This window comes from Petaurus breviceps, unplaced genomic scaffold, assembly GCF_028583685.1.
Source record: "Petaurus breviceps papuanus isolate PSGF00001 unplaced genomic scaffold, PetGlider_PUasm1.0 90638, whole genome shotgun sequence".
Lineage (NCBI taxonomy): Eukaryota > Metazoa > Chordata > Mammalia > Diprotodontia > Petauridae > Petaurus > Petaurus breviceps.
In genome coordinates, this window is record NW_027187295.1 from 9,365,839 (window position 1) to 9,382,468 (window position 16,630).

The 16,630-nt window shown below is 34.2% G+C and overlaps 1 protein-coding gene across 7 annotated transcripts in view; it reads left to right on the top strand.

Annotated features, from left to right (window-relative positions):
• Positions 1 to 16,630, top strand: part of PMS1 (PMS1 homolog 1, mismatch repair system component) — a 122,998-nt gene that overhangs the window by 23,255 nt on the left and 83,113 nt on the right. For all 7 annotated transcript variants that reach the window (XM_069064550.1, XM_069064554.1, XM_069064552.1 and 4 more), the window contains one exon: positions 1,726 to 1,828. In XM_069064550.1, coding sequence (XP_068920651.1) covers positions 1,726 to 1,828 — 103 coding nt within the window. The remainder of the gene's footprint in view (positions 1 to 1,725; positions 1,829 to 16,630) is intronic.

Here is a 16,630-nt window from a genome sequence, read left to right on the forward strand (position 1 = left end):
TGTGTGTGTGTGTGTGTGTGTGTGTGTGTGTGTGTGTGTGTGTGTGTTAAGTGTCTGAGGCCAGATTTGAACTCAGGTCCTCCTGAGTCCAGGGCTGGTGCACTATTCATTGTACCACCTAGCTGCCGCTCCATGTATTTCAATTCTTATGACACCATACAAATTTTAATTTTTTTATTTTTTGTAATAGGTCCTATTCTTTGTTGCTGCATCAATTCATTTGAAACCATTGAGAGACCACTCTACTTTTTGTCATTTCATGCCCTCCAGACTAGAAAATATTTGCCATTCACTAGTGTGTTTAAAGGATGAGTGAGTTAAAATCTATAAAATGTTTTGAACTTATTAAACCAAAGACACTATGTAACCTTACAAAGTATTAGCATCATCTTCATCTTATCATCACTCTCCTCTTACAGATGATAGTGTAATCACTTATTCAGAACCATCTAGCAAGCCACTGGCAGACTTAGTATTAGAACTCAGTTCCAGGCCATCCTTTGCTTATGACACCAGCTTGGGTCAGATGGCTAGCTCTTTGGAGAATAGAAATAGAATTCAGTTGACCTTGGCATTTTGGAGAAGAGAGTGTATAAATACAGGGTGGCTTTTAAAGGTACAATCAGGATAATTCATTTGGAAAAAATAAAACGCCTCCAGAAAATTATAAGTAAGAATTAATCTATTCTCTTTGGGAGAGGAAAATCTGTTAGTAGGTATTTGGCTTGAATTTTATTAAGTGGAATTTAAGTTGATTTCAGGAAAAATTTTTGGTTTTGAGTTATAAGATACTAGAAATTAGTTTGGGAAAGGGCTTGAAGAATTGCTTAAATATGCAGAGGCAGAGAGTTGTGTAGTTTCGGTATATAATTCTGCCTGATAAGTGTCTGTGCAAGAAACATCAAAAAACCCAGTGTCACTAGATTGGTGAAGCTGACATGTTAGGAATTAGGAATTTAAACCGCCTAACTGATTCTCCTTATCACATTTGATCATTTTCTTCCTTTTCAATTTCTCTAAAAGAGAATGAGTGAGGAAAAAGTTGTTATTACAAATTGTCACATAGCTTCTGCTGTGTTTGAAGTTATATTTCTATGGCTAGAAGTAGCAATTTAGGAACCCTTTTCATTCTGGAATAGAGGGTTTCTTTAGCTTTTTTTCCCCCCTTGATGTTTTTCATAAATGATATTTATATCAAGTTTATCTAGAATATTAAAAATTCTTTATATGGTATGTACAGAAGCCGTGGGGTTCAAAGTATATGTGAAAAATTTGTGTATGTATACATACAATTTGTTTTTAAAAACTCAATAAAATCTACTTTGTATATAAATATAAATGGGAAAAAAGTTGATTTTTCAATTATGAAAGTATTAATGTAATTCTATCTAAAAACAACCTCCACAGTGCATTTTAATCTGTTTTACAAAAAAAAAAATTAATGAACAAAACTTATGCAAATAGTAAGTCCAAGCACAACTTTCTATTTATGCCACAATGAAAATATAGTCTACAAAATTCACCATGGGTAATTTTCAATATAAAACATTGTTATTTTTTCCATCCTGCTTTAATTTTGTGAATAATGAAAGTTGACGCAGAAGTTAAAATATCTGGTTTAAGTAAAGTTATGAATAAGAATGACTTGAATAAATGAATAAGAATGACTAGCTTATGGACCCACATTTAACATTTAAAAATCACTTTATTTGAATTTTTTTTCAGGTTTTAATTACAACAAAGACAGCTGCTGACAACTTTAGCACCCAGTATGTTTTAGATAACAATGGTCATATAGTTTCCCAGAAACCTTCGCATCTTGGACAAGGTAAGAAAAGAAATTTTGCAACATTGTTTTCTCTTTCTCATCTGTATTTCATTCAGCAAATTTCTAAACTTCATATAAGTTTTATACCCATCCTTTTTATCATAACCTTATTTCTCCTGGATGTTTAGTTGGAACTGCTAAGGCCAGTTGATTAAAACTTTGATTCTCAACCCACATCCTGACCAACCATATCAAAAATGCTTGTAATTATTTATAAGGGTAATACAGCAAGAGAATGTGAATGGATTAAGTAACATGCTCTTGATCTACTACAGCATATTATGTTAAAGCATTAAAAGTAAAAATGTTTGACTGGTATCAGTGTTACAGATGAAATTCACATGCCTACTGTATGTAAAGTGCTGTGCTAGGTACTGGGCATTTTACTGCTTCTATCTACACTGCCATCTTGGCTCCACCCCTGCTAGGCATGTGAAACAGTTCCTTCTCTCCAGAAGTTTGCACTCTATTAGGGGAAGAACAGATACCCAGAAGTATATACAAACTTATTTCAGGAGGAGAGGTCTTAAGAAGTGGGGAATAGCAAAACACTTTATGGTGCCTGAGAGGAAGAGTCTCGAGAGGCACAGGTGAGGAAGGACCACATTCCAGACATTTTTGCTGGTAGTAGTATCCCAATTTTTTTGTGCTCATTTATTTTTAATTATAAGTGATATCTTGCCTATTTTATAGTCCATTTATAGGTGTTAAGTTCTCAATTGTAAGGATAAAATCTCTAAAGTAGAATTTCATATGTATTCTTTAATTTTTTTCTCCTTTTTCCTGCTGATTCTTTTCATTTCAACTGAATATTTTCAAAGTGAAAAAGCATTGAAAGCATTATATAGAAAAATCATTGTGGTAAACACTGGGGATTGTTATATAAAGATTCTTATATACCCTTAGTCTAAATACAATTTACAATATAATAATGGAATATCGCACATACATATGTAACTATAGTATAAAATAAGTCATCATAAGTGTGTGTACTTAAAATGTACAAATTAGCAACAAATTTAACATTAAAATGTTAAAATTAACAAGATAATGAGGTTGTAAGAATATTATAGATGAGAACTCATTAAATTTGTAGTCAGAAGAATTATCTTTGAAATGGAATGTTTGCCCTTTTTTCTTCCAGATTGCCTTGTAAATTGATATTTAATTTTACAGTTTCTTATTTTTTAGGGTAGCATGTTTTTCTGAATTCTTCCTTCCTTTAAATATAAAATAGGATTATTTTTGAAAAGATCTTTTTGTCATATAATTTTCCTAATTGAAATTTGCTTCTTTTCATTGTACTACTATTAGTAAATACTTCTTGGTGCAGGGCTAAAAAAAGTGCTATAAGGGGAAGCATTGTTTGTATCTTTAAATTCTTAGGTTACTTACTGGTAGCCATTCCTTTATCGGTCTGTTTGCATCTTGACTGTATAAATGAAGGAAAAATCAGTGACACAGGAAATCAGAAAATTGTGGTGTGTTTTTTTTTCACCTTACAAAAATGAATTAAATTCTAAAAACTATTAACATATATATTGTAATAGTAATTTTAAATTTTTAAGAAATAGCAAGTTTACAAATTCTTTACTAATATGTATAAAATCTGAATCTTTACCTTGTTTCAATCATCAAGACTTAAAGAAAGGCTGTTTTGAGCAAAAGGGTCCTCTAGAATGCCTTGTCTCTATTTCTTGGGAGGTCAAATTAGGAAACTATTAGGAAAAATTTAAGTGGCTTTCCAGAGGAGACTCCAGTAGAGTGCCTTGCACTAATCCAGTCACCTTATAAAACTTAAATGTATTTATTTTTATCTTTGTAGTAGGCAGTCTAATCTGGATGGCTGGTGGTTGTGCATCACTCATACTTCTCATGCCTCTCTGTGTTCATCTCCATGGGAACTGTGAAATAACAAACCTTAAGCATTGAGTCCACCTGATCTTTGCCCTTTTGCTGGTTGATTTTTCTCTTCCTAATTACCTTTGCCCTTCTTATACTTGTTCCTCTTAGCAAATTTGAGCCAGGTATGTTTGTGAGCAAGTGTTGGGATAACTCCTTAGTCATTTATGTACCTTTTATTCTTTAATGTATTACTCTTTTCTTAAGCAGTATATGTTAAAAGATTGGTGTAAAACTCTGTGACTCAGTTTTTCTCTTCAAGTGTAGTTGGTTGAATGGGGAAATAGAAACTAATGCTCTAGAAAATTTCAACTTGTCCTTTGAAAATATATTATAGAAATTTGCAAACACTTGTAGAAGTTTTTTTGTGTTTATATAGCCTTAGCTATGATACTTATTTGAGTGATTGAATCACAGACTCACATTTCAGCAGCTGTCATTCAGCCTCCATTTAAATATTTTCAGTGTAAGATAAAACTAGTACTGCCATCCCAGTTTCTACCTGTGCCTTTAGGGTTCCTGTAGGTTAGTATTTGCAGTGGAATAAATTTCTCTGTTTTAGCATTACTTTTCACATCATCAAATTAGAAGATGCTTGTAGAAAGCTAACTATAGTCACAAATGATGACTTCTGGTTATAGTGCACTGAAACTCTTTTTAAAAAATAAATTTTAAAACCTTTTATAAGACACTTTCCAGGAATACCAATGGATTTAGATCTAATTTTTAAAGATAAAGATTATGTGCTGTTGAAGAGAAATAACAAAACCCCAAAGAATTTAATATATGCATTTAGCACACGTTAAACAAATGTTATTTAATGTTATATTTGGATATTTAATCCATGTTTGTTAAATAGCCTTATGTTAAATTTATAGACAGTTCACTTTTATTTTAAAAGAGAAACCAATAAGACTTGTTTAAACTTTTAAAACCCATTTACCAAAAAATCTGACTTAACTTTTTTTTCCATCTCCTGCTTCTATCACTACCTCAATTAATCCCTTTGAATTGAATTACCAGTATTTTAAAACTGCCTTTATGGATTTACCATTGTGGATGAACTCTCTTAACTCTTATTGCTACATCAGTGAGAACTTCTCAGATATTGAAAGTAACACACTTAAAGTACTTTACTTGAGACATTTCATTTCCCTACCCTGTTATTTAAAGTAGAGCATCATGTTCTTTTTAAATCCCTGCAGTGCAAATGAGCATGTATTGAAAGATCTTTTTAGCTTAATTTAGGAACAGAGGCTTTCTGTAAACATTTAAAAACATTGTTGATATACTACTAGCCATGTTTTTTTATAGTATGATAATAAATATATGCCTTATTAATTATATAGCCTATTTGGCTATATAATATGCTAACAAGCAAAGACTATATTATTTGCTAACTAGCAAAGACTAGTTTAATTACAAAGTCTCTAGAATATACTTAAGTCAGAGTTGAGCAGTTAAATCATAAGAATTCTCTTATAAAATATGATAGTGGATAGTGATCCTCAATTTGGAAGCATTAACTTGCTCCTTTTTAAGGATCAACCTTTTTATGATGGATCCTTTTTAATCGCTAAGGTCTAGTAAATTTTCATATCTGTAACACATCATTAAGGACACTGGAAAAGGAAATAGACATGATGGAATAGACAGCCTTAGTGCTGCACTAGTATTCCACAAGATATGAAAGTATCAGAAGAAAGCTTCTATCACTTTGAGTAGATTCCCTATATATATATATTTGAATAGATTCCCTATATATAAGAGATCTCAGATGAGTTAAAATCTATTCTGAAGGCTATACATGCATCACTGTCAAGAATCTGTTTAATGATGTGTAGTTCATATACAAAAAAGTCTTTTTGAGTAAGCCCCATTGTAACCTGAAAGATTATTTCTAACTGATGGAGAAGAAAGATCTGTGGATTTTTCTTTCTTATTTTGTCATATATTCTAAATTAGGGGATACTTTGATGACATGGGAAGTATAACTATTTGTACTAAGATGTTGAGATTATAAAGTCCAGGATAGGAAACTTAAAAGACTTTAGGGACATGGGGTAGTATTGTCACTATTTCTTATTAAAGGCAAGGGTTTTATAAAAGTATGATGGAGGAAGGGAAAGAGAAATGAAGGGAATAAACTTATATAGCACCTACTTTGTGCCAGGCATTTTGCTAAGCACTTTAAAAAAATATTATCTTATTTGATTCATGGAAAATGAAGAGTTGATTGAGAATATAGGTTTGTTATAAGGAGATAGTTATCTAGCTATGAGTTGGACTGACTCATTGGCCTCTCATGTCCCTTCCAGCTATGGAATTTTCTGTTTCTAGATTAGTGACTGGAATCTGAACTTCTGTACCAGAACTTAAGATATAGCAATGACAAGCTCTTGGATAGAGACAGTGCAGCTATTGAAGACTGGAATATTTGTCTGAATTTGTCTGCAGACTTCCAGATATGATCAAGTGATCTTGAAACTGAAATTGGAGAGGAAAAAAGACTCACCTATATCCCAGATATGCCAGTGAATAAAATGTATGACTCAGGATGAGTAATAGCAATGGAGAGACCCAGGAAGTCTCAGTATCCAGAAGTAAAGTACTGTTATTCATGGATCTACATAGTTATACACAAAGGCACAAAGAGTGAGTTATCAAGTAAACTAGAGATAGCTAGACAAAGAAGCAGAATCAGCATCATGAGTAACACTGAGATATGATGGGTTATGATATGACTGAAATATGGTAGTAGAATAGGCATGCCTAATTTATGCTTTTAAATATTCAAAAGGAATAGAGCAATTAAAAGGGATGGTAGAAAAGGGGATACCAAGAAGATCAAGAAAATGATCAAAAGAAAGCTTCCAGTACATCAAATGACTCTTCTATTCTTGGCTTCCATTGTACCTGAGAGCTGACCCAGGGATGACTTTCGGACACTAATAGGAAGATAGGAAGTCTAGGATATTATGGTTTCTTTAGAGCTCTCAAAGCTTTCCTTTGAGGAAAGGGGGAAGGAAGATATGGCAAAAGCCATTTCCTCTCCTTTCCTTTCTCCCCAAGTGGTTCCTCCTCAGTGATATGCTCTAATTTCTGGAATCTAATCCCTTCTCAACTTGTTTAATACATTATAGACAATTTCTAGGACTTAGTCAAGTTTTCATAGCCTATCCAAACACATTTCTTATACAATGTCATTCTAGCTGAAAGGCCTTTTAACACTTAGTCCAAGGCCTGTGAGTGACTAAGACACTTTGATCTAGTTAAAGTGTCAAGACTAAAAGGAAAAAGGGGTAGATCATACCCTTACAAAAACAATTAACAACTATAAAAAAAGAATTTGGGGGATGAAGCTAAAGTCATCAGAAGATACATTATGCCTCTGAAAATACATTATCAAAATAAAAAAGAGAGGATTAATAAACTGAATATGCAATTTTTAAAAACTAGAGAACCAGCAAATTAAAAAGCAAGGTCAAAATAAGAAATCTTTAGAGGAGAAATAGATAAAATGCAGACTGTAGAAATAAGATTAAAAGTTGGATCTTTGAATAACAAAATCAATAAACCTGAATCTTACAAAAAAGAGATGACAGCTAAATTACCAATTAAAAAAAATTAAGGTAAATTTATAACTAGTAAAAGAAATGAAACAATTGTCAGAACCTTCTGTATGCAATCACATGCTAGCAAAATAGAATTTAAAGTATATAGATAATTATCATGTATGTTTTTAAAGTACCCAAATTAACAGAACATGAAATAGAGCTCTTAATCTAATCTTGGAAAAACAAAACTGAAGAAGTTTTAAGGGAACTATCAAAGGAAAAAACTCCAGGTGAACTTCCAGGTAAATTTATCAAATAATGAAAGAGCAACTAACACCTATCTCTATAGAAGTTATTCTCAATATGGAATAGCACAAGTTATTCTCTCTAAATTTACAAAGCTGGGATTCTGCTGCACTGTTTTTATCAGATAAATATGGTCTCTATACTATACCTAAACTAGGAAAGGATTTTTCTATTTTTTCTTTTTGGAGGGCAATTGGGGTTAAGTGACTTGCCCAAAGTCACACGGCTAGTAAGTGTGTCAAGTGTCTGAGGTCAGATTTGAACTCAGGTCCTCCTGACTCCAGGCCTGGTGCTCTATTCACTGTGCCACCTTGCCACCCCAGAATTTTTTTTTAAAAGGAGAAATAAAAACCAATATTATGAATGAATATTGATTCAAATTTTTTAGATAAATGTTAGCAAAAAAAGATAATACATCCAAAAAATTACTTGCTATTATCGAATTGGATTTATGTCACAAATGCAAGGATGGTTTATTATTATGAAAAATTAGCATAATTCATAATAAAAACAAAAACAACCCAAACCATATAAGCAGAAAGTCTTTGACAAAATACAGTTCTAGTTTAATATAATTAAAAAAAATAAAACCAAACAGCACAGGCATAGAAAGACTAAGTTTTAATATGTTAAAATATATTTATCTACAATACAAAGTTAATGTCATTTGCACGGGGAAAACAGGGAAAGCTTTCTTAGTAAATATAGTCATGATGCAAGAGTCTCCTTCATACCACTATTATTTCATGCAGTTCTAGAAATTATGGAATTGCAGTAAGACAAGACAAAAATTAAAGAAAAATGAACATTAACAAAAAGAAGATATAATTATGACTGTTTGTGGAAGATATGGTAATTTGTTTGAAATTCCCAGAGAATCAGCAGGAAAAACTGAGACAATATTTTCATTAAAGCAGGAGAATACAAAATGATCCATAAATGTTGTCATTTCTGTATAGCAGTAACAAAAAGACAGGAAGGAAAATAAGGAAAGAGAAATTCCAATTAAAATAACTAAAAAATACATCCACTCTCTGAGAGTCAGTCCATCAAGACATTAAAATATTACACAGCCTGATTTGATTTGCATATTTAGTGCTATACTAATCAACCTTTTAAGGAGTTTCTTTTTAGAGCTAGAGAAAACAATAATAAAATTCATTTGGCAAGCAAAACATCTAGCATCCCAAAGGAAATCATGGGAAATATTAAGAATGAATATGGAATTGTACTTTCAGAACTCAAGCTGTTACAAAAACTATTATCATAAAAACTTTTTGGTATTGGTTTAAAAAAAGTAGATTAGTAGAACAGATTAGGAAAAATCTGAAACAATTGAATCCAGTAACCCAATATTCACTATACCCCAAAAAATAAGCTACTTAGTAAAGACCTGTTTGTCATAGAGTTCTAGGAAAACTGGAGAGCAACTGGCAAAAAATAGATTTGGACAAGCATCTTATTTCATATGCCACAATCTATTCTAAATGTATCCATGATCTTTATATATATAAAAGGACTCATCATAAAACAAAACAGAAAACCCCAAAGTATACAAGATGGAAATTCCTTTCTCAACTATATTCTGGGGGAATATTTTTAATAATATGAGGGAGATAAGGAGATCACCAAGGAAAAAGACAATTTTGATTACTTGAAATTGAAAACCCTTTTCAGAACAAAATCAGTGCATCTATGATAAGAAGGGAAACTAGATTGGGAAAATTTTATAGTAGTTGTCTCTGATAAAGGTCTAATAGTAAGATATATGAGGAATTAAAAACAATATACAATAATAGATGTTAGATAAGTGGTCAAAGGAATTGGACCAACTTTTCAAAAGATAAATTGCAAACTTAACCATAAGCAAGAATGATTGGGATCATCACTAATAAGAGAAATGTGAAATAAAGCAACACTGAATTTTTACAGCATACCCAGAAAATTGATAAAGTCTCCCTGACTCCAAGGCCAGTTATCTACCATTTACTGCGACGTTACATGTATTTCTATATATACATATACATGTACATTCAGGTGTATCAGTATACATAGTATTTACATATGTACCTGCACATATATTCAAATGTATTCAGTAGGTTGTACACATATCATGACTTGCATATAAGGGTCATTAATAACACCAAGCTATGTATAAGCAGCTAGGTGGATAGGGTACTGGGCCTGGAGTTAAGAAGACTTCTCTTCCTGAGAATCTGGTCTCACTGCTAGTTGTGTGACCCAGAGCAAGTCACTTAACCCTGTTTGCCTTAGTTTCCTCATCTGTAAAATGAACTGGAAAAGGAAATGTTAATCTTCTTCAGTATCTTTGCAAAGAAAACTCCAAATGGGGTCACAGAGAGTTGGACATGATTGAAACAATGCAGCGACAACAAATGTATGAGCAGAAAAGGAGAGGAGCCAACCATGTAGCAAAACTGAAAAATGACAGATTTACAGCCTGAGAACTGTCCCAGTCTACATATTTGTTGTTATTATTTGGACCTCTAGTTTCATTGGTGTAGTGAAGTGGTGCCAAGGTCAGATGGAATCAAGGGCCACTAAACTACATAAAGATCTTGGCGGGAATGTGTGTGTCACATGTTGACTTAAATAGCCATATGTCATTATTGTCTGTTTTATTATATGCATTAATATTATTTTTTAAAATATTTTTATTTAATTAATTATTTCCTAATTACATTTTAGTGTGGTTTGAGTGGTGTTTGGGAGTGTAGTGGGCCACAAGCAGTCCAATGTTTGACATCTCTGGTGTAGAGAACTTTTGGAAAGGAAATTCCTTCTACCATGTAGACAGGTTCCAGAATATAAAGTCTTAGAGGTTTGTTTGGGGCCATTGAATGGTTAAGTGCCCTGACCAAAATTATATAATTGGTAAGCATCAGAGATAGGACTTGAATCTGGGTCTTCAGTATTCCTAGGTTAGCTCTCTATCCACTACACCACTCTATTCCCCAGGCTTCCCTATTCCCCATTAGATATTTTTAAAAAGAGGATGTCCCTAGGAGCACTGACCAATTGCTCTTTGCTAGATTGATAGAAAGGCACAGACAAGAATTACACCAGGATAAGACTGGTCATAGGACCCTTGATTGAGAGATAGAAGTGTCATCAGAAGTACAGTCCCCTCATTTGACATGTGATGAAATTGAGGCCCAGGGATGTCAGAGACTTATCCAAGGTCATATACATAATAAGCTTTAGAGGGAGAGATTCAAACCCACGTCCTCTAACTCTGGAGAAGGTATGTTAGGTAGGTGTGTGCTGGTAAATGTTTAATAGCTAGCCCTTTAGAAATGAAAGACACTTTTTAAGTTTATTCTGAATTATTAACATTTTCTCCATTACTTTATGAAGTCTAAACAATCAGCAAAATAATAAATCTAGCCCTGATTTGTAGTTTTGTGGTTTTTATGATGTAATGGCTCATGTTGAAAATGTAACAAACTAGCAAACTTGTGAGCCAGTAGTAATCAACTCCAACACACCCTTTGAAGGAGTGTGGTCTGTAATCCTACAGTAGGGATGCTTCACTGATGACATCACAGAAATAACTAGCATTTATATATTTCTTTAAGGTTGGCAAAACACTTTATATTATGTTTTTCTCATTATATTGGAACCTCACAACAACACTGGAAAGCAGGACTATGATTACTCCCTTTGCAGAGGAAAAAACTGAGGTATGGAGGTTAAGTGAATTGTCCAGCATCACAAAGCTAGTAAATGTTTAGGGCAGAATGTTAATTCAGGTCGTCTTGGCTCCAAGTCTAGAGCTGTTTATTGAACCACCTAGCTTCCTTTAATTGCACCAGCAATAGAACTTGTAATTACAGCAGTAATAGAACTTGATGAATTCTAAGGACCCTTCCAGATCTAAATATTATCCTAATGTTATTAAGTATAAGACAGTGTGGATTAAAAAATCTTTTATCTGTCTGATTGCTAACTGGGTCAGTGAAGTGAGAGCTACATCTATTGGAGTGCTCCTATGTAACCGCTTTCTCCTGAGCATATGAGACGTGGTAACAAGTTAAGGTCTTCCTTACTGGCCTTTTGAAAAGACAAAGATAGATCAGTCAGTATATTTGCCTAGTGTTACAACTTGGGACTGTTGAAGTCATTTGCCTTTTGGCAGTGGTTGCTTTATGATGGATAGCAAAGACAACTCATTTAGGGGTGGCCAGGTAGCACAGCGAGTAAGAGCACCGGCTCCAGTGTTGAGAAGACCTGGAGGTCGAATCCCGGGCTCAGACACTTAGCACCCACCCAGAAACACCTGGCCATGTAACCTTAAGCAAGTTACTTAACCCCGATTGCTTAGGGGCAGCCAGGTGGCTCAGTGAGCAAGAGCACCAGCTCCAGTGTCGGGATGACCTGGATCAAATCCGGGCTCAGATACTCAGCACCACACCCAGAAATAATAACTGGCCGTGTAAACTTGAGCAAGTTACTTAACCCCAATTGCTTTAAAAAAAAAAAGACAACTCATTTATTTGGCAGTGTTGTAAATACAATAATACAAAGGGGTGGATGAATGGACACACAGATACACTGTTCCTACATACAGACACACACAAACACAATGGTACTGTAATATGAATATTGAGATGCTATGCCATTCAGTGAATATTACTGAGTAGTGAAAGGGAAAAATAAACCACAAAACTGTAGTGATTGGATATCTCAAGGTGCCCTTTTTATATCTAGACAAATCTAACAGATAAGAAAGGAGGAGCTGAATAAAACTTCAAAAATTAGATACGATAAATCTCTTGTGCTTACTGAGTTGGAGTCATCAAGAGTATACCTATTTCTTATCTGTGCATGGACCTTTATAGAAATTAACCATGTGTTTGTAGATTGTGAGCTCTTGGGGGCCAGAGACTATCTTTTGCCTCCTTTTGTGTCCCATTTAGAGTTTAGCGGTTCCTGGCACATAGAAATGTTTATTGATTGCTAAGGTGTGAAAAACTCATAAACAAATTAATAAAAGCAATAATATGAAACACATCCTTTACAAACTACAACAGATAAAAAATTAACATTAATAAAGGCATTTGAGGAAATGATTGAGATTGAAACAGAAACAAACATAATCCTACAAAAATATTGGTCAAAGAAGAAAATATGGAAATGATTGATAATTTCAACAAAAAGGAGACAAATCCCAAAACTTTAGAGATGTAGCTAGAGCACTCATTAGGTGGAAATAAATATCTCTTATTGCTTAAAAATAAAAACTGATCAAAAGAACAGATTAGTTCAATAAGATCCAGGGGGAATCCCATATAGTAGTATAGCATTGAACAAACCATAGGACACCAATTCTTTGGGTAAGAGGTCTCTAGTGCAGCAGTTCTAGACTGCTAGAAGTATGGACCAAGGATCTTGAGACTGGTTTAATGAGGTCCAAACTGTTTTCATAATAATTGCTCTTTAAGAGGTCCTCAGTAATGAGTGAGATGAGTGAAAGTATTCTCATAGAGTGAAGGAGACAGTCACCAAACTTGAGCTAGTTCCTTGACCTCCCTAGGCCTAAGTTTTGTTTTCTTGTAAATCATCTGATTTCAGGGAAATCAGGTGGTATGCCCTTTCACCCCCTCCCTTTTTCCTGCCTGGTGCTTTTTGTGATGACCCCTTTCTGCTAAATATGGATAATCATAGTTATGTGTCTTTGTATTGGGTAAGAGGGACTTTCTGGGTTCTTGTGTTGACTGTGAGGCTATACAATCCCACCAGTGGATTGATGGTTCAGCTGCGGGGGAAGGGTACTGGGAGGGGGATTTCAGGGTGTTGGGGGTATTTCCTAGAATTGTTTGTGTAAGGATATATAAATGCTTGCTTGACTCTTGCTGGGTGCCACCCTATACCAGGCTTGTCTGGAATAGGTGATGCCCAACTCTCCTGAGACTTGTCTTTAGAATAAAGAGCTTCTGTTTCTACCAGGAGAAACCTCTGAGTTTTATTTGGGTAAGGGTCTTCGGGATCTTTATCCCACACAGTAATTTTTAAGAGTGTAAAGGGGGCCTGAGACCAAACAAGTTGAGAACTAGTCCTACTTGAAAAAAAAACAAAAACTGGAAAGCAATCTAGTAAAGACCAGTCTTAGAGCACCATCTCAATATATACTACAACAAGCACCAAATGGGTACAAGAATTTAAAATAGAAAAGCCATTTAATAGACATGTTGAAGGAGTTCGCTTTTGCAGCCTGGTTAAAAGTATTGAGTATGCTTTGATAAATCATCTCTCAATTATTTTATTCATTTTGTAGTGATTTTGAATGGGACTTCTTTTTTATTATTGCCTCTGGATTGTGCTATTATATAATAATTCTGTAAATTTTTGTGGATTATTTTGTAACCTGCAATTTGCTAAAGATATTGTATCAACTAGTTTCTATTCTGATTTCCTAAGATTTTCTAAGTAAAATATCTTATCAACAAATAGGGATAGTTTTGACTTCATTGTTCTCTCCTTGCTATTAATAGCATTTTTTGAATTATATAAAATAATAGTGGAGGAAGGGATATCTTTACGGATATCTTTACTTCTGTATTTGTTGGGAAAGCATGTATTCTTAACTTTATTTGTGTCATGAACCACTTTGACAGCATGATGAAATCTTTCGTCCTTTTCTTAGAATAAAGTTTTTAAATTAATTAATAAAATTCATAAGATTAAAAAGGAAACATTATATCAAAATATAGATATCATGCTAAGAAAAAAAAGCACACCTCACAGATCCCAGGTTAAAAACTCCATTATCTCCATTGCTTGTAATGTTTGATTTTGGTTTTAAGTACATCATTTTTGGCATAAATGAATAGTGTGCTTTGTTAAAGTTGTTTTCTGCTCTTTGGAGAGAATCATGTGGTTTTGGATACTTTTGTTTTTAATGTAATTATGTTGATTTTTTTTCAAATGCTTTATTAACTTCTGATTTACATCATTCATTTTCACCATATTTTGAGTTACAAAATTTTCTCCCGTTTTTCCCCTACCTACTGCCCCAAAATAGCAGTCCCACAGGATATCTCCGCCTCCAGTCTGTTCTCGCCCATATCTTTTCCCATACCCCCTTCGACTTTTCCAGTAGGGCATGGTGGATCTCTATGACCCAGTGCCTGTATAGATAGATAGATATTTTAAACATTTGATTTTAAAACTTTGAATTCCAGTTTCATTCTCTTCCTACCTTGTCACCCACCCTTAATTGGAAGATAAGCAATTCAGTATAGGTTGTACATGTGTAGCTATGCAAAACATTACCATAGTAGATATATTGTAAAAGGCTGACTATATTTCCCTCCCTCCTATCCCACCTCCCAGTTGTTCCTGTCCCTTTTCAAAAGTGGGTGCTTCGAACTTCCTTCTTCCCCCAGCCTGCCCCCACTTCCAACATCTCCCCCTCTCATCCCCTTCCCCCCTACTCTCCTGTAGCGTTAGATACCCTATTTAGTGTGTATGTCATTCCCTCCCTGAGCCAAATTCAATGAGAATAAGGTTTTGCCTTTTTGCCTTCCTGTTCTTCCCCTCCATTGTAACTATTTTCCCTTGCCTCTTCTATATAAGATAGTTTACCCCATTCTGTCTCTCCCCATCTCCTCTTGTTATATTCCTTTCTCACCTCTTAATTTCACCTTTTAAGTATCATCCCTTCCTATTAAATTGGTCCTGTACCCTCTATCTATGTATATCTGTACACATATATACACACATTTACATATGTATTCATATGCCCATATACCCACCAGATAGACGTGTGTTTGTGTGTATATCTATTCCCTTCAACTATTTTCATACAGAGAAAAGTTTCATCAGTTACAATTATCGTTTTTCCATGTAGGAATAAGTTTGAAACTTTGATGAGTTTGATGAAACTTTGATAAGTTCCTTATGATTTCTTTTCCCTGTTTGCCTTCTCATGCTTCCCTTGCTTCTTTTATCTGAATGTCAAATTTTCTATTCAACTCTGGTTTTTACATGAAGAATACTTGAAAGTCCTCTATTCCACTGAATGACCTTATTTTCCCCTGAAACATGATACTCAGTTTTGCTGGGTAGGTGATTCTTGGTTTTAATCCCAGTTCCTTTGACCTCCGGAATATCATATTCCAAGCCCTTTGATCCCTCAGTGTAGAAGCTGCCAGATCCTGTGCTATCCTGATTGTGTTTCCACAATATTCAAATTGTTTCTTTCTGGCTGCGTATAATATTCTCTCTTTGATCTGGGAATTCCGGAACCTGGCTATAATATTCCTTGGAGTTTTCTTTTTGGGATCTTTTTCAGGAGGTGATCAGTGGATTCTTTCAACTTATATTTTGCTCTCTGGTTCTAAAACATCAGGGCAGTTTTCCTTGAGAATTTCTTGGAGGATGATTTCTAGGTTCTCTTTGATCATGGCTTTCAGGTAGTCCAATAATTTTTAAATTATCTCTCCTGGATCTATTTTCCAAGTCAGTGGTTTTCCCAGTGAGATATTTCACATTGTCTTCTATTTTTTCATTTTTTTGGATCTGTTTAACAGCATCTTGATTTCTCATAAAGTCACTAGCTTCCATTTGCTCCAGTCTAATTCTGAAGGAATGATTCTCCTCATTGAGCTTTTGAGATTCTTTTTCCATCTGGAAAATTCAGCTTTTTAAGGCATTCTTCTCCTCATTGCCTTTTTGAGCCTCTTTTGCCATTTGAGTTAGTCTGTTTTTTAAGTGTGATTTTCCTCAGTCAGGCTGTTGACTTTCATTTCATAATTTTCTTGTATTCTCATTTCTCTTCCCAATTTTTCCTCCACTTCTCTTATTTGCTTCTTAAGGTCATCTATGGCCTGTAACCAGCTCGTATTTTTCTTGGAAGCTTTTGGTGCAGGAGTTCTGACTTCACTGTCTTCCTCCTGTTCCATGCTTTGATCCTTTTTGTACCAAAATAGGAGTGTAAAGCTGGGGTACCCTGTTTATTTTGCTTCCTTTGCCTGCTCATGTCGCCATTCAGTCACTTGACCCCTGGGGTTTT